The sequence below is a fragment of the Lycorma delicatula genome, chromosome 1 (genome assembly GCF_047948215.1).
Source record: "Lycorma delicatula isolate Av1 chromosome 1, ASM4794821v1, whole genome shotgun sequence".
In the NCBI taxonomy this organism is placed as follows: Eukaryota; Metazoa; Arthropoda; class Insecta; order Hemiptera; family Fulgoridae; genus Lycorma; species Lycorma delicatula.
Window position 1 is genome coordinate 59896909 of NC_134455.1, and position 25943 is coordinate 59922851.

At 35.0% G+C, this 25943-nt stretch overlaps 1 protein-coding gene across 1 annotated transcript in view; it reads right to left on the reverse strand.

The window, feature by feature from the left end:
• LOC142318111 (neurotrimin-like) overlaps positions 1–25943 on the reverse strand; it is a 345553-nt gene that overhangs the window by 10197 nt on the left and 309413 nt on the right. Inside the window, exons 8-9 of the mRNA XM_075354646.1 lie at positions 21191–21274; positions 9722–9796 (exon numbers count right to left, since the gene is read on the reverse strand). Of these exons, the coding sequence (XP_075210761.1) occupies positions 9722–9796; positions 21191–21274 (159 nt within the window). The remainder of the gene's footprint in view (positions 1–9721; positions 9797–21190; positions 21275–25943) is intronic.

A 25943-nucleotide genomic window follows, 5' to 3' on the forward strand; every position in this document is an offset into this window, starting at 1 on the left:
TCCTTCGACTGGGTTTTCCGTAGGACATATCAATGTTTGCCTACACCGACGACTTGGCGCTGTTGCTGACTGGCCGTACGGAGGAGAAGGAGGTGGAAGAACTGGTGACTACGGCTGTGAGTCGGGTGAGTGATTGGCTGTACAAGAGAGGCATGGAATTGGCGTCCCGAAAGACGCAATTGGGGGCAGTGGTTAGTTGTCGTCGCATCCGCGACATCAGCATCCCTTTTGATGGTTTCCGGGTGAGTGTGTCGGCACACGTTAAATATTTGGGGGTATGGTTAGAGAGATCCAGTTTATTTAATAAGACCACCGGATTGGTCTAATCGAACGTTCCTGTTCAGTAGGGGCTCTTCTTGCACAGGCGGGCGGATTGGGCCAACTTTTCTAATATTCCAGCGGCCAGGTTTCGGGTTTTTGTTCGAAGTTTGGACGAGCTCCAGTTAGAGGACCTGGCAGAGGGTTTTTCTTCTGTGGTAGTTGAAGCCGCTGACCATTCTATTCCCCGAGGTCGAGAGAGAGTTGCCGGTTGGTGGACTCGGGACGTGACTACGATGAAGCAGACTGTGGGCCGGCTCAGGAGAGCTGCACAACGGGAGGATGATCCTGATCGGCGTGTAGCCCTGCTTGCGGTCTATCGTCGAACAAGGACCGAGTATCTTCATAAGGTTAGGTTTTCTAAGCGTGATTTCTAGCAGGAACCTATGGGGTGTCGTTCATACAGTTATTGGGCATAACAAGAAAGAAATACATTTTTCTGTCAGCCCTCTCGACTCAGGATGGAGTTGAAATAGATAAAGATCGTGTTCTCAATCTTTTGATGAACGATCTGCTTCCTAATGATAGCGAGGTTGGTGAAACCTCATATCATCGACTTGTTCGAAGAGAACTTGCAGGTTTTCGCTATGAGGTTCAGTCTTCTGAAATTACTGAGACGGAAGTCCGTCAAGTGATCTATAGCCTGGCTAGGAATAAAGCCTCCGGATATGACTGTTTCACGGTAGAACTCCTTGTTCGCACATTGCCAGTGATTCTTGGTTCCCTTATTAGGATTTTTAATAGGATGCATTTCGCTGGATATTGCCCTGCTTGTTGGAAACGTGGTGAGTTGAAACTGCTCTTCAAAGCTAGCGAAAAGGACTCCACTGTAAGTTCTTCTTACCGGTCTCTGACGCTTTTGCCTGTTGTAGGCAAGGTTTTCGAACAGGTCCTGTACCTCCGCATTAATAGTAGATTGACATCTATTCGTTTTCTAATGGACGACCAGTATGGTTTTTGTCCTTACAAGAGCAGAGAGGGCGCTACTCTTTGGGTGCTAGATATAGCTTCGGCTAGTGAGTGCAAATATGTCATTGGCATCTTTCTGGACATATCTGGGGCACCTATAACTTGTGATGGCCCTCTCCGTTTTTCCAGTTACAGCAGCGGGCTTCAGGCAAAACGAGATAGAGATTCTCTCGAGCTATTTCAGTAACAGGATCTTTGTCCTGGAAGTAGGGAAGCTCTGTCATAATATTGTCCACAGGCCAGTCTTCTAGATTCCCTCGTCTGGATAGTCGAATTCGACACTCTGATGCGGTTGAGTTTGTCCGGTGGCTGCCGCATCGTTGCTTATGCTGACGATGGGTTCCTGCTGGTCAAGGGAGACTCGCGGAATGAGATAGAATTCAGAGCGACCTATGCATGTAAGGTACTAAGGTTGTGGAGTCTTCAGCATGGTTTTCAATGCAGAAAAAACCACTATGATGTTTATGAAAGGCCGTATGGCCGCGAGTCGTGGTGGGTGGCATACCCATTAGGTATGTTACCATTCAGAAGTATCTGGGTGTAATCCTTGATGAGAAACTTCAATTCAAGGGGCACCTTCAGTTTGTCGCAAGGAAGGCTATTGATGCTTTTTTTGGTGTTCGTAGAGTCGTCCATTCCGATTGGGGTTGAATTTCCATACCATGCAGTTTCTTTACAAAGGTGTCTGCGTGGACATAATGTTGTACACTGCGCCCTCTGGGCTCATCATATGCAATTTCAGTATTATATGGATATTTTATTACGAGCCAGCGTCTTCTTCTGTTAGCTATTTTCGGGGGCTACAGAATTGTATCGCGAGAGGCAGTCTCTGTGATCGCCGATACGAAACCAATTGATGTCCTGGCTACGGAACGCAGCAAGCGTCATATTTCTAAGAAGGAGGTCCTTCTTACTCCTGGGCGTATGCAAGAGACTGAAGACCAAGGTTTAGAATCTTGACACGTTAGGTGGTATGAATCTTCTACTGGTCAATATACGCATGGTATATTCCCAGATGTTAGAGGTTTGCGAGCGATTAGGTAGGTTTCTCCAATTGGTATATAACACAATTTATCTCGGGACATGTTGCCTTTAGGAAACGTTTGGCTAGGTTTGATTTGGTCGATTCGGGCCTCATACTCATACGGCCGATACGGTCGATGATACTGTGGGTCATGTTCTTTATGTCTGTCTGTTCAAGGCTGAACGATCCAAAGTTGTTAGGAAGCTTGAGATAGTAAATTCCTTTCTGGATCTACGGGTCAATTGAAGACTCGCAGAGAATGGACCATAGTGGCTGGCTTCCTCCGTTTCCTCACACTGTGCTGGTCAGCTGAGCGGGTATAAATAGAGTAGTACCGCAGGTGGGTAAGGTCCGCTTGGACAACTGATTGGACTGAGGGAGCAGCATTGGCATTGAGCCCCGGTTAATTTGAAGTATGTTTGAAAGTAATGTAGCAGAATTACTGTCAGGACGGTGACTACACTACCGAGGGTATGGTAATCCATGAAGCCGAGAGGTGTAGCACCATCTTGACGATGGTAATTTATTATGTGAAGAAGTAAACATCACGCGGGGCTCTGCGATGAAGCTGAGTGGGAAGAAGATGTCTGTCCTCTACTTCCTGATAGACCAGACCGGAGTCCGCAGTTACAATTAATGTTTAAGGCTTGGAACTGATCATGTTGAGATCATTAAGGGAACTACGTATAAATTTTGTTGTCACGATCAACATTTCTTGTGGTGTGCATTATTATTGCTGAAAATAGACTCGTATTTATGAGAAATTTACAGTCACTCATAGTTCGTTTAATGTATTTAACTAGGCGCGGAGTTCATGCTTCTGCGAACTCGGTTAGCTAGTTCAGAAGGCAACGATGTAGGACAGAGAAGATGTCCGAATGAAGCGTACAGCGAAGGCTGAGTAAAAACTCACTGATATGAATGTCAGGCTTTCGCCGATGACTGTCTCCTGTTAATTCGTGGTAATTTACGATCGCAGCTAGAAGACCGGGCGCAGGCGGCTTTGTCACCGCGGAGGACTGGATGTACAAGTAAAATTCAACGATTTCTGTGCCCAAGATGAAGTTTATGCTTCTCAAGGGTGCAGACAAATTATCGTACAGTTGTAACACCCAGATTAAGTAAAAAGTCTGTGTGATCAGCCGAGTTAGAGTTAATAAGTACCTAGGTGTTTTGTTTCATGAGAAGTTGCTGTTTAGCAACCACATTAGGCAAGTAGCGGCGGACGCCGTCTTTGTGATGCACAAGCTTAGGAGGATTGCTCGGAAGGATTATGGGCTGTCGGGCCGTCATTTGTACATGGTGTACCGAGGTGTCTTCTAAACTATGGCCTCTTATGCTGCGTCCGTTTGGACGCATAGGTTGGACAGAAATAGAGCACTTATTCAGAATTTAAGGAGTGCCCAGCGCAGAGCATTGAGTGAGGAGTAAGGAGTGCTCAGCGCAGAGCATTGAGTGAGGAGTAAGGAGTGCTCAGCGCAGAGCATTGAGTGAGGAGTAAGGAGTGCCCAGTGCATACTATTGTATACACTGGTGTTTCTAAAACAACATTCTAAGAGGCTACCACCGTATTGGGAAAGGCTCTCCCAATCGATTTAGTGGTGAAAGTTCGAGCGGCCATGTGGAAGTTGAGAAGAGGCAGGAAGGCCGAGGTATTTGGGTTTCGAGTCGGGCCTGTACCGGAGTGGAACGGTGATCACAATGCACCGGTTCTAAATTTCGTTCAGCTGCTCATCTCCGCCTGAGGAGGAGGAGGCTTTACAGCATCGCGATGGATGCAAGAATGGCACACCACGACTAAGGGAAGGTCCTTGTATAGATTTATACAGGATTTGGGGGATGGTATGCCTCTCCTTCTTTTTTAAGCACCCGGGCACAGGTGCCCGGGTGCTCACCAACCATGTTAATTTAAACGAATATTTATTTTGTTTCCGCCTGCCAGTTGATGAGCTGTGCGTCTGCGGGAGGTCCAGTCGAACGAACATATGATGTTTGATTGCCCAGCTCTTTGGTGGGGGGGGGGGGGGAACTCAGGCCACCCTGGAACTTAGAGGTCAAGGGGAAAATTGGCCACTCATAAGCAGCGAGTCAATGTGGTGTGAGCCGCATTCTCGGACCGTGTGGGTGTTCCTTTATGCCGTTGCTTTGTTCAACCGACATCAGTAGTTTATTAAGGGAAAGAATCCTTCTTTACTGCTGTTGGAAGCTACCCGAGAGCTATAGCTGGCCATCAGCTAATTAAAGCTCCAAGCGCTTTAATATTGATGGATAGGTACTTGCTGGCATTCAGCGACCTAGAAGTGGCAGAAAATTGCTGTCTTGACGTGATAAATTTAATTTTTTGAATGTCATATATATTTTAGTAGTTGACGGGGCACGCCTACCCATTTTAGAAATTATGATAAATGAGCGTTGGGACACAAAGAAAGTGGTGTGTGGCACCATGCTTAGTTCGCTCACGCAATTAGGTTAGCTCTAGGAGCTGGTTAGGACACTGGTCGCTAAACTGATTCGAGACTCAGTAGCCGTTTGTGGTACAGACCGAATGGACTGGCAGCGGGAGAAATTCCATGCAAATCAAATCAAATATACCAAAGAGATGGTTCACCACTATCCACTAGGAGATTTACCACGGGGCTTGAACGGAACGTACCTGTAATAAGACGGATAAATGAATGATGGACTACATCGATCGGCTTGTGCGGACGAATAAGCCACGCAGCCGTAATCCAAGCAGGAACGGTCTAGAGCTCCGTAGAAGCTCAACGTACATACTCTAACAGCTTCCCAACGAGTATTAGATAGAAATCTTATCATATCTAGAATTTTTAGACGTTTTACCTTCAGCTCCTTTAAATATGTTACCCACATTAGTTATTGTTTAAATCACAAACCCAAAAATTTAATCTGATTACTTGGTTCAGATGCTTAACGATACGGGTTATTGTGTTTTAGAGCAACCTGTCAGCAGTAGCTAAAGTTCTACATGCAACGTAGTTAAAAAAAAATCATCTTCAAGTAACGAATACATTACGGGTATTCGCACGCAGTTTGTTACAGTATTTATGACTACGGATTAAATATTACTCAGGATTATATTATAGTGCAAATAGTTCTACAAACATTAAAAAAAAAAAAAAAACTGTGACAAAGTTAAAGGGATTTACGTTTGGCTATCATTTCTGTATAGTAATCTGTGTCACGGAATCGATTAGAAAAGGTCCCAAGTTTAAAGACTTGGGAAGTTTTCCAAGTTTTTTCAGAAATTTTCCATGGAAATGTAATTTTTAGTCTTTTTTGAAATTTTACTCAAGAAGCGCTTTCAAATGACACTAAAACGTTTAAAATCGGTCAAGTATAATTGAGCCAAATAAAGGTTAACTTAGACAATTATTATTATAACTATTGATATTTTTATATTAAATGTATACATTAGATGACACCTAATTTACATATCATTATCATCAGAGTCTGCAGGGAGGGGGGGGGGAATTGCTTATTGTTCACCAGTTGAACAGATTACAACGTACAAATTGGAAAAAAAATTTATCGATTTACGATTCATTATTCGAATTTCTCCAGTTGAATAATAATTAAAATAATCAGAATTTTATTCATTCAGAGTCAAAAGTCATCAGAATTAAAAGTCATGTTATGACTTTTATGAATTAGTTTAGGTTAGTCATCATCATTAGTCATACCAAATCCTTTTACTTCATGATTGGAATTTCTAAAAATATTTTCTTAGATCTAAGTAAAACTTCTCTGCAAAAATTATTGTTACTTGAACTAAAGCCCAGGAAATACTTTTGATACTTCGGTTGAATACTATTTCCCGTTAACATTCTGATTACATCTGCATAAAAATCAATGTATTTATAGCTGTACTTAAGTAGCTCATGAACACCTGATTAGTTATAGTGAAATGTGATGGTTAATTTGGTATTGATCCTCACTAAAAATTAGCTTATGTAGCTAGCGTTTTAAAAGTATGTTGTGAATTCTTTCTCGACCAGAAACAATGTTTTTGCTAAATTACTTTCTTGATTAATATTTTCATAAAATATAAGGGTGTAATTTATTCTTCATTAAAATTTAAAAAAATCCTGCCTAAAATATTTTTTTTGATAATTTGACACTTTTCTGGTAAGCATCATGGAAATGAAAAATTACACTTTTTTTTTATGAAATAGAAAACTATTTCACACAATTCTTATGTTGTGATTCTTAAGACGTGCATGATAAGAAGAAATATATGAATACTAAACTATTTTTCCCGTTTTTTACTCATGCAAAGGTAACATTTTTATTTACAGAAGAGAAAAAAAAATTGTTACTGTATTCATGAAAATCCGAAGTACTTATTTATTTTACATATATAACCGATTTCACAAAAAAGGAGCTGTTTTTCAATTTGACCTATATGTACATTTAAAATATATTTTTTTTAATTGAGATGCAAGACAGAGTGAGTACAAGCTGTTAACAACAAACAATTAAATATAAACATGAAAAACGGTATAAAAAAAATTCAACAATTTTGATTTAGAAATAATTTAAAAAAAGAAGAAAGCAATAAAACGAAAGAATTTATTTGAAAATATGTAGATTTATTAAATTATTGATGGAGAAGGTTCCTATCCTACTTCTCCTTTTCAATCTCGAATAAAAATTCGGTGGATTTTCCAGACATCTGACCAATTGATTCTTGTGGACCGACAATTCGGTGTTATACCTTGAGTATAACTTTTGTATAGCATCTTTTATGAAAGGATTTTTTAAATCAGAATGTTTGATTAAAAACATAAAAGAAGGAATTTGTGACTAGTCTATGGAGAAATTTTGATTAATATGATTATATAAACGTTTTAATTCTTTTATCACAACCAAAACGTCTCTTAAGAAGAGAAATATATAGAAATAACTTTTGATTTAAGTGACTGGTAACGATTTAACTACAGATTTTTTCGTGCGTGTTTTCAATATAAAACACTGATGTTCTCAGATAAGCTGTTAGTCCACGGGAAACCGAAGTAGCGAACAATGGAGTATTACGAAACAGCTGTGTTGTTAAAAAATGTTATTGCCTTTGTATTAAGGTAAACGTGATATATGTGGTTTTGTAGGGTTAAATTCTCGTGTGTTCAAGCCATCCTACTAAGTGTGAGTTATACAAATTTAAGCAAACTTTTGTAGAAAATATGTCGAACATATTTTTTTGTTGATAATTTGACACTTTTCTGGTAAGCATCATGGAAATTAAAAATTACATTTTTATTATGAAATTGAAAACTTCATGAATTCTTATGTAGTGATTCTTAAGACGTGCATGATAAGAAGAAATATATGAATACTAAACTTTTTTTAATAGACGATAATGCCATTGTGCAGTTTTAATGTAGGTTTTATACGCATTCTTATTATTAACTGAAGGCACCGATTTTGAGACCCGTCTAATACTTTATAGATGGTCCCTGATATTTTCATGGTTAGTTTTTAAAACTATCTTTAGCGGAAGATTTTTCAGGAAAAAATTAAATTGCCTGTCTGGATAAGAAATCTTTCATAGACAATTTTTTTGTCATTGTTTGGAATTGAACAGTTTTGGCGTAATGACAAATAGTTTTAATTTTTTTTGATAGTCAAAGTACTTTTGCATTAAGGATAAAGAAACATAGTTGAAAAATATAGGATCTAAAACTTAATTGTGGATTCCAGAGAGAACTAGTTTATGGTTGGTAACAGCTTCTTTACATCGTTTCTATTCAATGATTTATAATTTTAACTAAATTTTTAACAATTTTTTTAACAATTTTTAACATTTTTTCCTTTAAATACGTTTAAAACCTTAGCAGTTTTTTTATATGGGCAGCTATTTCTGTTGGACTATCGATATTTTAAATAAAAAATAAAAAATTAATTAACAAGGCTAAATTTTTTAAAAGAAAAAATTCCAACATAAATAAATCGCATTATAAAATTAAAAAAATATCATTTTCCGTTCTTTAAATTTTGAATTTTAATAAATGATGCTTCACCAAAAAAAATACCCTTAACTTTGGATCGATTACTGAAAGTAACAGATAATTTTTGAAAACTTTTCACCAAGTAAATTTTAGACTATTTTATTTTTGTATTTACTGCTAAAAACTATCAGCTGATACACATTTACTTCAATTATTATGATGGAGGTGAGAAACAAATCTTGTAGTGTGAAAAAATGCCAGTCCTGATTGGGATTTGAAAGACTCAGAACCTTCTGGATGAAAGTCGAAGATTGCACCATAGAGGTCAGCGGAATCTTCATATTTAATAATTAGAAATTATAATCCATAAATTTTAATTTTTTATTCAGGAAAATGTCATCTACTTACGTTATATTCGTTTTTTTCGACTCTTCATATGTCTAATATTACTGGTATAATTTTATAGATTGTTTGATATTATTTGTGAAATTGGGACAGTCGTTAAAGAATTATGTAGAGCTCATATAAATAGTTAAGCACGTAATTTAATTTCAAATACTATGGTCTGTATTTGAATTTCAAAGTGATCTGTCACTTTGTGTCGTTTCTCGGTACTATGCATTTCACCGATGAACAGTGAAATATTTGTTTTTACATTTTCACACTCGAGACAAAAAAATTGTAGAAAATGCTTTAGGGTATAACGACTGAAGCTTACACTAGTATAATTTTATAAAAGGTTTTCCCTAAAGTATTTTGAAAATTTGATCGATAGCTCCATCTTTCATCAGTGAATTTTTCTTTGGCATGCGTTATGAATCTGAAAAAATTGACTTAAAATGATCACGAACTTTGAGAGTCATGAATGTCTTCGCACTAAGAAGATAAAACATTCTAGAGGGTTAAAGTTAATTTTCACGCGGACTTAATATTTTACAACTTTTCTTCTTACCAACATATCTGTTCAGCACACATTACACAAAATTTAATTGACATATTATTGTTTAGCTTTTCTAAGAATATCTACTGTTCTGTTGTCGTTTATTTCCTTGCTTATGGTGTAAGCAATTTTAGAAGCTTATAAAATTTACTATTATATTTCTTTGCTAAAAATGTAAAATATATTTCCAATTTTGATCACCTTCTGTTGTGGAAAAAGGTTTTTTATTATTATGATTATCTTATAATTTTAGGAAGCTTCTACAAAGAAATTTAACAGAAAATATTTCTTCCGCGTAAAGTAAAGTATATGTAAAATATTTATAACTTACATATAAGATGTATGTTTATTTCATGCAAGCTTAACATTAAATATTTTTTAACGCCCATTCTAACTTAGTAATTAAGTGCATCGTATCGAAACATGGACTAAGTTTCATGGAATATCAACTCTATAAAATAGAAAAATTGTTATTTTTAACCAAAAAGCAATCAAAGTTCTTACCTGGTGTAGAAAATCTGGAAGGTGAGTCAAACGAAAATACTGTAGATGTTGCCGCCATCAAGTCAGAACTTCTTCCTTGAGAAAAGATAATTACCAATTAACAAAACCTAAATCGTCATTTATTATACAGATGTTCTAGTGGAGATGAATTTAATTAGGTTTTACTGATTAACCCTCAAGGTGTGAGGCGGCGCGCGAGGGTCGGGGGATACGCATGGGGGCCTACTCGGACCCCGACTAGTGGCAGGAAAGAGGAAGGATAGCCCACTTGTGGAGGGGCACTACAGCATCCAGAAACTGAGGTCGTAATGCCTCAGTGAGCCAAGAGGAACCCCGATGGGAAGGTGTCCGATGGTCGGACAATACTGACGGATGGTGGTTAGACATCGCCGCGTCACATTAGGTCAATCGAGGCAACGTCTTCCAGGCGGTTACCGGTTGACCTTACCCCTTGAAACACGTTGCCTCGGTTGACCTAGTGTGGTTAAAAAAGGATTAAAAAACGGATTAATACGCAATGTGAAAATAACACCGGTGCAACATAAAATTTGGAATTGAAAAGGGAATAAATGTTCTATTAAGTATTTTATATGATGAATCTGAATATGTATTCTGAAACAACCATCATGTAACGTTCTTAAGTTACAACCCCTTAAATTTATTTGTTCCATCATTCGTGGAACAAATAATACAAAGAAGTTGATACGTCTGTATGTTTGTATATTCACATCTTATATATATTGTGATGCAAGCTGCAGACCTATATTTGATACATAACAGTCAGATGATGTCATTTCATGTCAAGCCTGACATGTGTAGACATGTCAATGAGTCAAGTAATGAGTAATTCAACGTGATGAAATTTTCTTCAGTATGAGTTCAGCTCTTGGTGTGACTTGCTTTATTCTTTTGTCGTGGTAATGGTTTTATCATATATACGTTATAAAGATTATTTCATAAGTGATGCCATAAATTTAGTGAACGTTTTTTTATCATAGCGCAACTTTTAGTATTATTTTATTGAACATCAAGATTTGTTAAGTTGTATGTGCTTGCGTGTTTCGCGCTGTGTTAATTATTTTTATAATTAAGTATTTCTGTAAAATTTCAGTTTTCTTTCATTTAAAAATTGGGCTTGTAAAAATTCTCTAAATATTTGTTGTTACATTTGCAGAGAATTCACCGTGAAAAGTCAACAAAAACCAGTATGGAATCTGCTGAAAACTGCTTAGAAACACTATTTTGACTGTCCTTGGGGGACCAAGATAAAACCTGGGTTCCACATGTAGCATGCATCAAGTGTTACGTTAAACTAAACCAGTGGTTAAAAGGATAAACAGAAAATTCGTCTTTTGGCGTACCTATGATTCGGCGAGAGCCTACTAACCATTATGATGACTGCTATTTTTGCTTAACAAATGTTACTGGTTTCAATTCAAATAATAAAAACAGGGGCGCACACCCAAATGTTCGTTCAGCTATGAGACTAGTATTTCATGATGTTGATTTACCGATTCCGATTGCTCCAACGTCTTGGAAAGAAATTTCTGATTCCCCAGATAAAAAAGGGAGGCTATCAATAGCCTCCAGAAGAATATTCCAGAAGAATAAAATACTGAACCTCACCTCATCACACAAGCAGAACTGAGTGGCCTAAGTCGTGACTTGTATTTGTCAAAACAACATGCAGAACTCCTAGGTTCACGTCTTAAAGAATGGAATTTATTAAACAAGGATACTAAAATTTTAATATACATAAATCGTAATGAAAATTTACTGACGTACTTTAGAAGAGATGGTTTACTTTTTCCCTACCATGGTATTAGAGGGCTAATGGCTGAACTGGACGGTGAATATGTTATTCATGATTGGTGTTTATTTAGAGACTCATCAAAAAGGAGTGTAAAGGCAGTGTTATTACATAACTCGAATTCTTCTATACCGGTAGCCCATGCTGTAGGAATGAAAGAAACATGTGAAAGTATGTCAAAATTTTATATGTTACTAGCTCTACCCGCCACGCTGTGGCACATTGTAGTTGCATGGATGAGAAATGAGAAACAAAACAAAGCCTACGTTTCATAGAAGTTTAATTTTGCAATACTTGTGATATACAATATTTTTTTTGTTTTTCCACTGTCTGCGTATATATAAAGGCTATCTGGTTTGCCGACTCGGGAACACGCAACATACAGTTGCCCATGTGAGAAGCAATCCGCATCTAAATCTAAACCACACAATTCTAAAGATTGACCTTGAGCTTTATTGATTGTGATTGCAAATGCCAATCGAATTGGGAATTGCAATCTTTTAAATTAAAATGATATATCGGTCGGGATCATGGGTATTCGAGGAATGAGGACATCTTCACCTTTGAAAGGCCCCGTTAAAATCGTTGCTTCCACTACGTTATTAATCAATTTATTAACTGCAAGTCGCGTGCCGTTGCAGAGTTTTGGCTGATTAATATTCCGCAACAGGATAATTGTGATTTTTTGATCGAACCGTTGCTAGAATCAATCTAATGAGGAATGTTTTCCCAGTTCCTCCTGGCGCATCCAAGAAGAAGGTCCCCACAGTGCAATAGCTAAGCACTTGTCTTCAATATTTATCAATGATTCGTTGTAAATGCCTTCTGTAAATTCCATGGTCATATTGGTGTTTTCTAGGCGTACTCTATGCAAAATATCCTCAGCCATATGCGATCGATATCTTTCCCATAACTCTGTGGGAGATGAAGGGAAGCAAGCGGTCAATATAATTGCGAATAATGCGCGAATTTAGTTTGGATGTGCAGTGTTGCACGCGTCATTAATACATATATCCCACTGTTGGTCGTTTTCTAATAAATTCAGATATTGGTGAAAGGCGCAGCTTAATCACGACACGATCACACAAAAGTACCTCAATTAAAGTGAATATTTAATTCAGATTGTATAATAATCTGAATCAGATGCAAATGGATAGGTTTTTTTTTTTGTTAATAAACAATGTAATTGGGAACAGGTATTGTTTCACATGAGACTGCGGTTGTCGTTAGCTAGTATGGCGAGTGTTCCCCTCGCTTCCGGAAGATAGCGCGGTCACTGGTACACAGCTGACCGTTAAAAAAACTGTTTTCTCGCGGTCGCGGGTATGTGACTGATGCGAAAAATAGATAAAAACAATCTTTGATGCGGGTTATATATCGTGCTAAAATTTGAGCTCAATCGGTGCAGAACATTTTGAGTTTTTGAAGCGTACACAAACGAACTTAAACATTTTTATATATAAAGATTTGTGGGCTGCGAAAAAAAGCCCTTAAGTCGTGCGAAAAAATACATCATTTTACATCATTCTGCTTACAAAAGCAGAGTAATGCTTACAAATTACAGAATAATCAAACAGCGTTGATTTCAGATGTTAGTTAATAAACTGTTAACGTAAGTAGAAGTTGTGCTGCTTCAGTGTACAACGTAATTCTCGAGTATGAATCTACTAATGAATTACGGTCTCCAAAGAAAACAAAACCCCGCAGGTCAATTGAGAAAAAGGTGAGATTTTGTTAAAAACGCGATTCGTAAAAAAATGACACCAATTGAATTATTTAGAAATAGTTTAGCGGTGTATTATGTCCTTTGGAAGAGAATTTGGTTATTGTCTTCGACAACACTTCTTATCATTAAACGAAAAGAATTGCAGCCGTGTTATAGAAAAGCAATGATATCAAAGTGTGGCTTAGTTCAAAAGGAATAATTTTTGAAGAGGTTTAAGTTAATGTTCAATCATTGCAAAGGGTTTCGCGTATTAAAAGTAATTATAGTCCGTATAAAATTGGTTTGACACACAACGCCATATTGGTAAGTCGTGTTTTTATTCGGCCCCTAACGAATATGTTTGCCGGCCTCTGTGGCGCGAGTGGTAACGTCTCGGACTTTAATCCGGTGGTTCCGAGTTGGAATCCCGGTCAGGCATGGCATTTTCATACGCTACAAATCATTCATATCATCATCTGAAGCAATGCATAACGGTGGTTTCGGAAGTTAGAAACAACAAAAAAAAAAACAAATACTTAGTTGTGTGGTTTCAGTGTTACTATTTGTGAATTTTGTTCTTTGCTTTTACATAGCAAAGAACGCTAAATGACCAAAAAACGATTGTTTGGTCATATATATGTAAAAAAATAACCTAACAAAGGATTTTTTGGTCATTATGTAGAGATATTATTTTCTGTGTATTTGGTTATTTCGACTATTTTTGCTTGGATAGTCTTAAGTCTATCTGGGCTATAAGAAAGTTGGGGGTTTTAATTTATTTACTGTAAGTCATCCTTCTTGGTGGCTTTTCTTTTTGTTTTGGTGCTTTTTTTAAAAATAAAATACAGATGTTTTAGCTGTTAAATATAATTCAAAGAAATTTGTTACTTAATCAGTTGTGATTTTATTTACATTGGCAACGGCCATACGGGCACTTTATGATTGATCGTTGTGTTTGACAGCGGCCATCTTGCATTGATCTGATTGGTTTTCCTTTGTTTACATTTCCAAATTAAAAATTTACAAATTAAAAATAGATAGGTAGATTTATTAAAAATAGATGAAAACAATCTTTGATGCGGGTTATATATCGTGCTAAAATTTGAGCTCAATCGGTGCAGAACATTTTGAGTTTTTGAAGCCGTACACAAACGAACTTAAAATTTTTATATATATAGATTAAGTATGATTAACACTCATGGCGAATCATTGATGATTTGAAAGTCTTACGGCTTCTTCTCGATTTCCAGAGTGGCTTTACAAAGTATAAGTATTTCTTGTGTTTGTGGGATAGTCTGACTACAGATAAACACGCAGTTAAAGACTGACTAAAAAGAAATCGGTTTACCCCAGAAAAGGAAAATGTTGTCAATATTCCCCTTGTCGAAGCAAATCGTATTATTTTACCACCTCTACACAAAACTAGGCCTGATGAAGAATTTTGTCAAAGCATTAGATAAACATGGAGATGGCTTTAAATATTTATCTGAGGTTTTTTAACAATTAAGTGAAGCCAGGTGAAAAGAGGGAATATTCATTGGGCTACAAATAAGAAAATTAATTCGTGAAAATATATTTGACAGCAAATTGAATCCTAAAGAACTAGTAACATGGAAGTCATTCAAAGATGTCATTAGTAGTTTTCTTGTAAACAAAATAGCTGAAAACCATGATCAGTTTATAAATGATCTCTTAGTGAACTACAGAAATTTAGGCTGCAGAATGTCATTAAACATTCATTTTTTACATTCTCATTTGGCCTTTCTGCTTTAAACTTGGGTGACCTCAGCGACGAAAAAGGAGAAAGGTTTCACAAAGAAACATTGCAGATTGGATATCTATGATCAGTGACTACTGCTGGATGATAAAAAGAGAAGACTTCACTGAACACAAAAGCAAAATAAGAAAAAAATTAATTTAAATAAAGGTAGGAATTTAATTGTAGTTATTATTACTTTTGTATTCATTTATTTAAGAAGATTTTCACTATTTTAAAAAGTCACAACTAAAAATCTAAGGGTGATGAAGAAAAACTGATCTCATTTTAATATTCAGCATAAAAAATACATTCTAATTCACCTACTTTCATCTCAGTTCCAAATAATTTATTTTTGTCCTTCGTAATCTAGGAAATGGTTTGGTAGATTCTTTTATATAATTAGAGATTTAAAAATATCGAAATTATAACTGCATGATCTGAAAAAATACAGAATGAAATGACTTTACGCTTTTCGAAACGTGATTTGTATGGATGGTGGAATAAATATTCTTTTGGAATCCATTGTTAGTTTTACTGCTTAAGATATTGTGTGATTAAAAGTTGGTTCCGAGGTTTATTTTTAATTTACGAGGGTTATTTTTTTTCAAGGTCCGATCGGTCACGAAATGAAAACCACAGTGAAAATAAAAAAAAATTTATTTGTAACAAGTACTTACATAGTCACGCTATTTCTCTACATAGTCGCCATTCCGATTTAGACATTTGTCGTAGCGTGGTACCAACTTTCCAATACCCTCGTCATAGAACAGAGCCGCCTGTGTTTTCAGCCATGTTTCTACGCTGGTCTGCAGCTCGATGTCTGTGCCAAAATGTGTCCTCCTAGCTAGCGTTTCATGTGAGCAAAGAGATGAAAATTGGATGGAGCCAAGTCCGGGCTGTATGGTGGGTGATCAAACACTTCCCAACGAAAACGCTGCAGGAGCTTCTTTGTTACAGCTGCAGTGTGCGGCCGAGCATGGAGAAAGACCATGCCTGATGACAACATTCCTCTCCGCTTATTCTGAATTTCCCTTCGTAGACGTTGAAGAGTCACGCACTATGAGGCTGCAGTGATGGTCGTGCCACGTTCCATGAATTCCACCAAGAGAACTCCATTCCGGTCTCAGAACACAGTAGCCATACACTTTCTGTTGGAGAAGGTTAGCTTGAACTTTTTTGGTTTACTGGGAGAATGAGAATGCATCCACTGTTTGGATTGTTCTTTTATTTCTTCAGTTTCGAAATGGACCCACGTCTCGTCCTCTGTGACAATTTTGTTCAAAAAATCTTCTCCTTCATTATGGTAGCGCTGGAGAAACGTTAGGGAGGCGTCCATTTTCATTGTTTTGTGATGGTCGGACAGCATCTTGGGAACCCATCTCGCACACAGTTTACGGTACTGAAGTCTCTCAATCACAATCGTGTAGAGAGCTGACCTTGAAATTTCAGGAAACGAATCACTCAATACAGAAATTGTGAACCGACGATTTCCTCGAATTGCCTCATCCACACGCTCAACAAGATTATCGGTTGACATTCGCTTCCTTCCCTGACCGCCTGCATCATGAACATCTGCACGTCCTGCTTTAAAGTTCCTGCACCATTGTCGCACTTTGCTGTCACTCATTGAAGTTTCACCGTACACATTACTTAATCGTCGATGAATTTCAGCTGCATTACACCCCTCAGCCTGAAGAAATCGAATTACCGCACGAACTTCACATTTGGCGAGAGATGCTATTGTTGTAGACATGTTTACGTGCTAGCTGTGGGTTCAGAACTAAACGAAATGACGCGGCGTGATTGAAGGTCATACTAGAGACACTGCGCAACATATGCACAAAGGTTCATCTGATTTTTGCGCGGGTTTTTATTTCGCGACCGATCGGACCTTGAAAAAAAAATAAAACGATTATATTCTACAATGACTCAATAACATGTTATAAATGTAAACCGATCAGTATTGTATTCTTAATATTACAATATATATTAGCGTAAGTCAGTGTACTTCCAAATGCTAAAATTCTTGTAAGGAGGGATTGTGAAACGTCTTGATGAAACATAGTTGTTTTTCAGTTCTAAATTGTATTTCTCTCAGAAATGTTTCAGTATAACAACGAAAAAAACTATCGGAAGGGAACTGTTGAAAACTTTGTAGAACTTGGACTGACAGATTCATAAACGTTTGTGTTATTTTAGTAAATTCCTCAAAATGTTAGATTGAAGTCTTTGTATACAGTACATTAATAATAAATAGAGCTCTTTCTTGAATTTAAATACTCTAAATTAATATAACTCCTTTGTAAATAGATCTACCTTTATTTTATTTAGAACATTCAAGCTACCGCAAATTAATCATTCCTCTTAGTTTAGAGTTGTAGTCTTTAGATTGGAATTAGTGGTTGCAATCTAGAGAATTTAAGGCGATTAGAAATTGGATTTTTCCTAAATAAAGGAAATATCGGAAAGTACTTCAATAATTTGAATTTTAAAAAAAGGAGCAGTATCCTTAACGATATATTTCCCCTTTCCTAGTTTCTAACAAGGTATACAATTGTGTTTAATATTAAATTAGGAAACTCAAATATGTATTTCTTTTACATACTTTATAAGAACGTCATTTATTCGCAGTTCATGCAGGTAACCGTACTTGTACCTCAGGGTTACTCAGTCATGATGTGAAAGCAGTCCTAGGCGTCGTGATGGAATAAATAATCCGACCTCATACGATAAAAGCGTAAATATCTGGTAGTGTTTCAATGGAGTGCGTTCGCTTCGGGTATTTTCTTGTATTTAATCGCCATGCATTATTTTCGTATTAACTACATTTTTTAAGGTGTCAAGAACAAGATGATGGACATGTGCTTTGATAATTTATTGATATTTGTCATTTACGGATAGTATTACCATTGTTCAAATAGATTTAAACTTAAAATACATTACACCTAAATTATTATTAATTCTTTTGTATAAGCGATTTTATAGGATACTTGTTAATCATTGTAAAAATTCAATCAATGAGATTCCAACTGACAAATTCAAGTGAATTTAGAAAGTAAAATTTAATTGATCTCGTTTTGTGTTGAACAGAAGAATTCAATGCAATTTTAAAGGTTACTCTCTGATTCAGTGAAAAGAGACAGAGAGAGGATTGAATGAATGGAAGCTTGATGTGAAAGAAAGAGAGAAAAAGGCAGAACGAGAGAGATCGTCTACTCTTGTTGCAAACAGATTGTTCCACGTTATTTGCCTCTTGCATTATTACTTACTGTGCTCCGCCAACTTTAACCATACTCCGGATTCACTCATTCCAGAAACACAAAACAGGCTGCTTTTCTATCAATATATACCCTCACCCTTCCACGCACTGACGCTTTTCTCTTACTCTTTTCCCGGCATTTCCCTTTCTCTATGCATGTTTTCCTTAAATGCCTGTCGGGCTGTTTGTTTGCTAATTCTCTTGTTATTTCAACTTTTACTGTATTTCTCCCTATTTCAAAACAAAGATCGGCAATTTCATGTAACATAACATTTATTCAAAAACTTTTAATTTAATCAAATGAATGTTTGATAACGAAAAGCCAATAAAAGAAATATTGTGTGAAAACCGATTTAGTTTATATCTGATCTTAAAATTAATGTGTGAATTATATATATTATTACCTTGACGAGAGATATTGTACCAAATGGAAACGTAGGTTTTTACGAGCTATGGGTTAATTAAATGTTAAGTGTTTTAATGCTTCTGAATTTTGAAACGGTTACTCAATAAGAATAGTTTAGCAGATTATAAATTTAAATTAAATATTATATTTATTTAACCTAGAGCAAAAAAAAAATATTAGGTGGGAAAATAATTAAAAAAAAAAAAAAAAAAAACAAAATTAAAATTAAAAGAGTATTTAAAATCATTAGATTATATTTTAAATATGTATTAAACAAAATTGTTTGAAAATACCGTAAATGTCAGATACAAATATTTCTGACAAGTCATAAAATTACAGCAAGGCCTGAAAAACTCAACATAATATGTAGCTGATTTTTATAAAGACAAATATGACATGTTTAATATACTCTTATAAGAGACAAAGAACGATTTTGGTACAAAATTGAAATTAAGTAATTTGAACAGAAATACATTAATCACCAAACATTACATGTGGTGTTACATCGGTAACATTGTTTCTAAACACTTTCATTTCTCAGCGAAAACGAAAATAAGAATTGTTATTGGTAAGGTAACATTAAAAAAAAGGAAAGAAAATGAGAAAGAATAAGGAACTAAGAAAAATATTAGAGAAATGTTTTGTGTGACTATTGTTCGAAGTGAAGATTCGGACTATAAGAAAAAGATTGAAAGATTCTGATGTATAGATAGGAAGAAGGATGAAAGAAGAGTAAGAAATAACAGGACTGTATGAAGCAATGGGAAGAATAACTGAACAGAGAAGTATACTGGAATTAACAAAGAGTGGTAAATGGAAATAAATTACATTGTCTGAGAAGAGAATGCTTGTCGAAACAGGTGATTTAGAGAAAAAGTAAAGTTATTGATTGACTTTATTTATTTACTTTTATTATTTATTATTTTTATGAGAAAATTTGAGGCCAACGATAAGGTGGAATTTATCTGCTATTTAACCAACCTTCAGATTAAATATTTAAATTAGATGCAGATGTTATTAACAAAACCACTACATTATGGTAACAGTACTAAATGAATATAAATAAACAGTAAAAATACTTTTTTTTTGTGTGCGACAAAAAATTGAAAAAGCTTAAAATAATATAGTTTTTTTTTTTTTTTCAGTAATTAATTTCTGGTGTATTACAGTAAATCTTCTTACTTCAACTAAGGTTATCTGTCGATATCTTTTGTGTACAGAATCATACAATTTCTACTTTCAGTCGATTGTTTCGTTCCGATTTCACCTTTCTTTTAGAACACTCACTCGTTAAATACACAAGCCTGCAACATTTGGATTGTGGAATGTTTTTTTAACTCTTGATAATCGATTTATATGTATTTTTTAGGGCTGAATCCAAAAATAACCTTAATTTTATTTTATTACGTCAGAAATTTCCCCAAATTGAAAATTTTTAAAATTGTTAAAAGTTGAAAGTAAAAAGTTGTAACGTTAAAATAAAATAAACGCCGTCAACAAATTTCCCAGTAACAGTTTTGTGTCTATTATGAATTAAGTGTTAATTGAGCATTTAATTATGATGAAATACGCTTGACTGTTAAATACTCATAGAATATATACTTCAAGTAAGTTTAAATTGAGAGAACACATTAAGTGGTATTTAATAGTGGATTATTTTGAGTGTGTATTATGTCGTGGTGTTTGAAATGAGCGTAAATTTGATAAAATGGTTTTTTATTTCATAATTTTTACTATTATTATTATTATTATTATGATATACGTATTTTTAAAATTTAGAATAGAAATTAATTTAGATATAAGAATAATAATGGTACGTTTAATTTATTTCTGGAATATTGTGTTTTTGAGGATATCTAGTAAAAAACTTTGTCGAGGAATATAAGTTCGTAATTTTTAATAGTTCAAGCTATATCCTTCTTACTTTTTGTCTCTCACAGCTTATTGAATTCCACTGCTTGGGTTTATATGTATGAATCAAAATATTGTAGTGTTTTCAGAGAGAGCATCTTCAGACTATGCGGCTATTTCTCGTTACACACATTTAAATAAGATAGCCATATCAATTGTGGTTATGAGCCACCAAAAATGGCTCATGTCCATTTCTTTATTGTTTGGGAAAAAATTTGAAATAAACTGAATTTGCACTAATTGTAAATCGGGATTAAATTTTAATTTATTTTTATTAAATATGTATTTTTGGGCATTAAATCTAAGTTAGATAAAACATTCTAATTAAGTAGGTTAGTATTAACGTGATACAGATTTTTAATATTCAGTTTGTAATTATTGCTTTACGCAAAATTTTACAAGAATTAAATAAAAATGTCAGGAATTTGTGAATGATTTCATTTCATTTTTCATGTACAGTTAATCCTATAAAATAATATCTAATTTAAAAACAAATCATTGTTAAGAGCTATTAAATTTTTATTAAGAATTTAGATAAAAAAATAAATAAAATAAAAACCTCTTTTCATACTGAAACAGTTTTTTTTTTAAGAATTACTAATGTACTTGTAATACTTACGTATTATTGTCGTTGTGGATATAGTGGTAGTTTCAAGTGCTGGAGTTGTAGTTGGAGCAGCCGTACTGGAAGGGAGTTTAATTTCTAAAAAAAAGAAATGAGTAATGAAAAAGACAATGAATGGATCCACATTATTAGTTACACGAGAATACTTATGATAAAAATTTTCATAAATGAGTAGCCCATTAATACGTTATAATAAATAATTGAATATCAACCCTAATAGAGTTGTAATTCAAATAAAGTATGTAATTTACTTTGTGATTAAAATAAAGTAACTAGCCACTATTATTAAAATAAATATAAAACTCTACGTAAGGAAATTCAAAAAGTTAATAATATTAAATTTGCTGAAATTAATCTTGAAGTTTAGAAAAACTTTAAATTTCAGAGTTTCATAATATCATTTTACGTTTAAATTTAAAGTGTTTTTTTAAACAGTTGACAAAGCGGTTTGAAGGAAAAGTTTAATGACGTAATTTACGAGATTCTTTTAGAAAATGAGAGATAACTATGTAATGAAAAACGTATCGGAATTTTAACGTACGCAATTTATAAATAAATCCAGTTTTTTAAAGTAGCAGTTAATTAAAAAACAAAAAAAAATTCTAGTGAGATTTAAATTAAAATAAAATTTAATTAAAATTCTAAAATAATATAAATAATAATTTTTTATTGCTTCAATATAAACTTTGAAATGAGTTGCCAAAAGATTTTTAAATATGTACTCGTATCTAATTTCGTATATGCACAAAGGGGACCCCTGCTGCTCCTTAGTATGAATAAATAAATAAAATTATAATAGACTATTTACTCTGCGGTCCATAAGACTTACTTCCAAACAGCATTATTTATGCGTTGCTCCTTAGGTTTCAACTCCAGTTTCATATCTTTAAAACATTTTTCACATAATAGAGCAATGTAAATTGTCTCTGTCCATGGCTAAACCTGGTTCAGATAGGTAGAGTCCTATTCAGTACAGATTTTGTCTTAGCGCCTTTCTAATGATCATACAAAATGCTAACCGTATAGGAGATTGTCTTAGTTTAGAAAAAATGAGACAGTAATGCCAGACGGCATCAGGTTAATTCGAGGCAGAATCCCCGTTGTCCAACATCCACATCTGTTATAATTTTCAAGTGAAAACTGTTGTCATACATTGTGTATAAAACACTCATCACTACATTTTTACCACGGTTTAAGAGTGAGAAAAAGTGTATATTCCACAAAACCTTTGCCTGAATCGAATGATAGAAGTCGATGTGGACTGATTTGAAGACGTTTGACGTGGTGATTGTTTTGAGATCCATTCGAATTTCACACTTTAATTAGTTGCTGAGAGATATCTCGGTTTGAATGCCATTGAGATAAGGATTTAAATATAATAAAAGCTATGTTATTTTAAAACTCCTCTCATAATTGAGTGAGCGTAATCGGTGCGTACTGGTTATCTGTGGCCTGTTGTGATGAGGGGGTCTGCTGCAGAAGTATCTAAGTGTTATCTTTGACGAGAATCTTGGATTGAAGAAGCACTTTCAATATGCTGACAAAAAGGCTTTTTCTGGTTTCTTTGATGTTCGAAGAGCAGTTTAACCCAACTGGGGCTTAATTTTGAAACCGTGTTCTACATAAGGGTGTATGCGAAGCTGTATGTTGCACCTGTCTGGGCTCATCGAATGAGGTATAAATGTTATAGAAAAGTTTTGTTGCGAGCCGTCAGTCTCCTACTTTTATCTGTGATTGTTGCCTACAGGACTGTCTCTCGAGAGGCGGTTATTGTTATTTCTGATATTAAGCCCACTGATATCCTTGTGACTGAGCGCCATATGATGCCAAGAATGTAGGCCAACTTACCTCTGGGCGCATAAAAGAAATAGACAAGGTAGGTCAGGTGGACTGAATCGTCCGATGGCCGTTACACGCATGGTATTTCTCTTGCTGTGAGAAGTATACAGGTTGTTAGGTGCTTTTCTCCCAATCGGAATATTGTACAGTTTCTTTCTGGATATGGTGATTTTCGTGATAGGTCGGCTAGATTTGGTTTGATTAATTCAGGCTTGTATCCGGAGTGTAGGACCATTGATGATGTGCACAATATCTTATACCTGAGTTTTATATCCCTCCAGGGCTGAGGGGGTCTGATGGTGTTATGGATGTATAGACAGAATAGAAACCCGGGTTTCTAGGGGCTCGCCTGGGTGCTTCGCCAAAATAGGCATTTTGACATCGAGTTCTGGTTATTTACATATTCGCTGTTAGGATGATTATGAACGTGTGGAGAAGTCTTGATGAAGTTGCGATATGAGAGAATGTAGGCATTGAATTCGTTCCTGAAAGCGGACCTGAACAGAAAAAAATAGGGTCTGTTTTGATTAGAAGTTTATTAAAATTTGTTTTATGATTTTTAAGTAAGAGGATATTGAGTAAATTGAATTGTAGGACAAAATTCTCCTTGATGCGATTGACACTGGTTTTGCTGGTATGAGTACTATATTTTTGATGTTTAAACACTCAGTCAAATAAAATCTGAATGCTTAGTCTAATTCATTTGTGGTCAACCCGCGGTACGCGTGCCATTTGTGGCACGCAGGGTCACGGTGAGTGGCATGCGGAGGATATAGAAATAAAAACCTTTTTAGAATATCAAATTTGGACAAAAAAATGAAATCTGCCATAATTTGAAAACATAACCGAAACGATAATTAATACACGTCTACTCTTCAATAATTACTTTGTTTTCAATAGAATACACGAGTATACAGGCTACATGTAATATAAACATTCTTTAGTTGCGACTGATTGTAAAGTTACTATTTACGAGTCGCCGGTATCTATAATTTTTATTTGCTTTGAATTGTTTTATTTGCATTTCTTTATAGTAGCGCCTGGCATGTCTGATAGACGGTAGGTGTCCAATAGGTTTGACAACTCGTCATTGCCTTGGGTAACCTGCACAGTAGTCTTATGAAGTCGATCTAGGATCAGATTTACGTAAATTTTACTTTTACTTTCATGCATGTCGTTTAAATTTCTCTTGTGTTACGTCTTTAAGTAAGCCACATACTTCAAAATGAAAATATGAAGAAGACATCGATTGCTCTTCGTGTATTCAGTAGTGCGTGGGAAGGAATCATTTTGTTTACTAATCAAAATACATCAAAAACAATTTGATTTGTAGTGCTAGTCTAGCAGTGCCCAACAAATTTATCTTGGAGCGACATTTCAAGCAAAACTATAGCAATTTTAATGAAACGTACGCTCTAGGTTCATCTTTGAGGACGGAATTTGCTAACAAAAAAACAAAAACAAATAGATCCTTAATAAGCCAGTGGTTTTTCAAAGAAAAAAAAAATGAGTTAAAGTCAATGGTCAAAGCTTCTTACGAAATTTCTTTACTTCTAGCGCGATAAAAGGAACATTACTATGATGGGGAAGAAATTTTCAAAACTAGTCTTCAAATCTTTGCTAATTATGCTTCCGACGAGAAAATTAAAAAAAAAAAATGGTGGAACAAATTGTCTTTTTCGAAATACGATGATACGTCGCGTAGATGACTTGGCTGTGAACGTTAATATGAAAATTGTTTCTGAATTAGCCTCATGTAAATATAATATCTTTCTTTAGCTGTTGATAAGAGCACTGACAATCCTGACACTACTCAGTTAAGTATTTTTGTGCGTTGTATTAATGACAATTTTAATGTTATTGCAGAACGTTTAGACTTGCGGCAATTAATAACAACGAGAAGCAAAGACATCTTTAATTAAATAAAATCAGTTATCGAGGACAATAACATATAATGAGATAAATTAAACAGAATATGCTCGGATGGAGCGCTGAATATGAATGGTAAAAATAAATGTTATCACTACTGAAAAGAGACATTTTTAAGTATCACTGTGTACTTTATAGGAAGCACTTTTCGCTAAAGATATGAATTTATCTAACGTCCTTGATCCGGTAATTCGGTATATAAACAGGATTCGATCAGTGCGCTTAATCGCCGATAATTTCTTTGCTTGTTTTCCGAAGCGGTGGAAGAAGACAGTGAACTGATCCTGTATTGTAATGTAAGCTGGCTTTCAACAAGCAAGGCATTTGGCATATTTTAGAATCTTCACGGGAATATCTTACATTCTTTGGAAGAAAAAGGTGAATTGCACAATGTCTACATGCTTCTAAAAAATGAAGACTGGTCGCAACCAATCTGGATCTGACGTTTTTTACAGACAATTTTAACACTTTAAATGCAAAACTACAAAATAAAGATTGCTCGTTTCCGATGCTATTTAGTTCTAAATCTTTTATAGTTAAACTTTCTCTTTTTTTAAACGATTTTAACAGAAGAAATTGATACATTTCAAACGAATGATAGAGTTAGAGATTAAACTTGACATTCATTTACGATAGGTATGAAAACTTAATTTCTAAATTATAAGTTTCATTTGAAACAAGATTTAATGATTTACAAAGGACATTTTACAAATCCCTTCTCTATTGCTATTGAAGAGTTGTACCACTACCCTTCTCAAATTCAAACAAAAATAGTTGATCTTCAACACCATAACGCTCTTAAAAATAAATTAAAGAATGTAATTTCAATCCCAGTTAGTGATAATTATATTGCGTTTTGGAAATTTCTCTCAACTATTGAGTTCCCAAATTTGTATGAGTTTTCTCTGAAATTTTCTTGTAGACTTGGCTCCACATTTGTCTGTGAACTGTTATTCACATTTATGAGTAGGATCACATT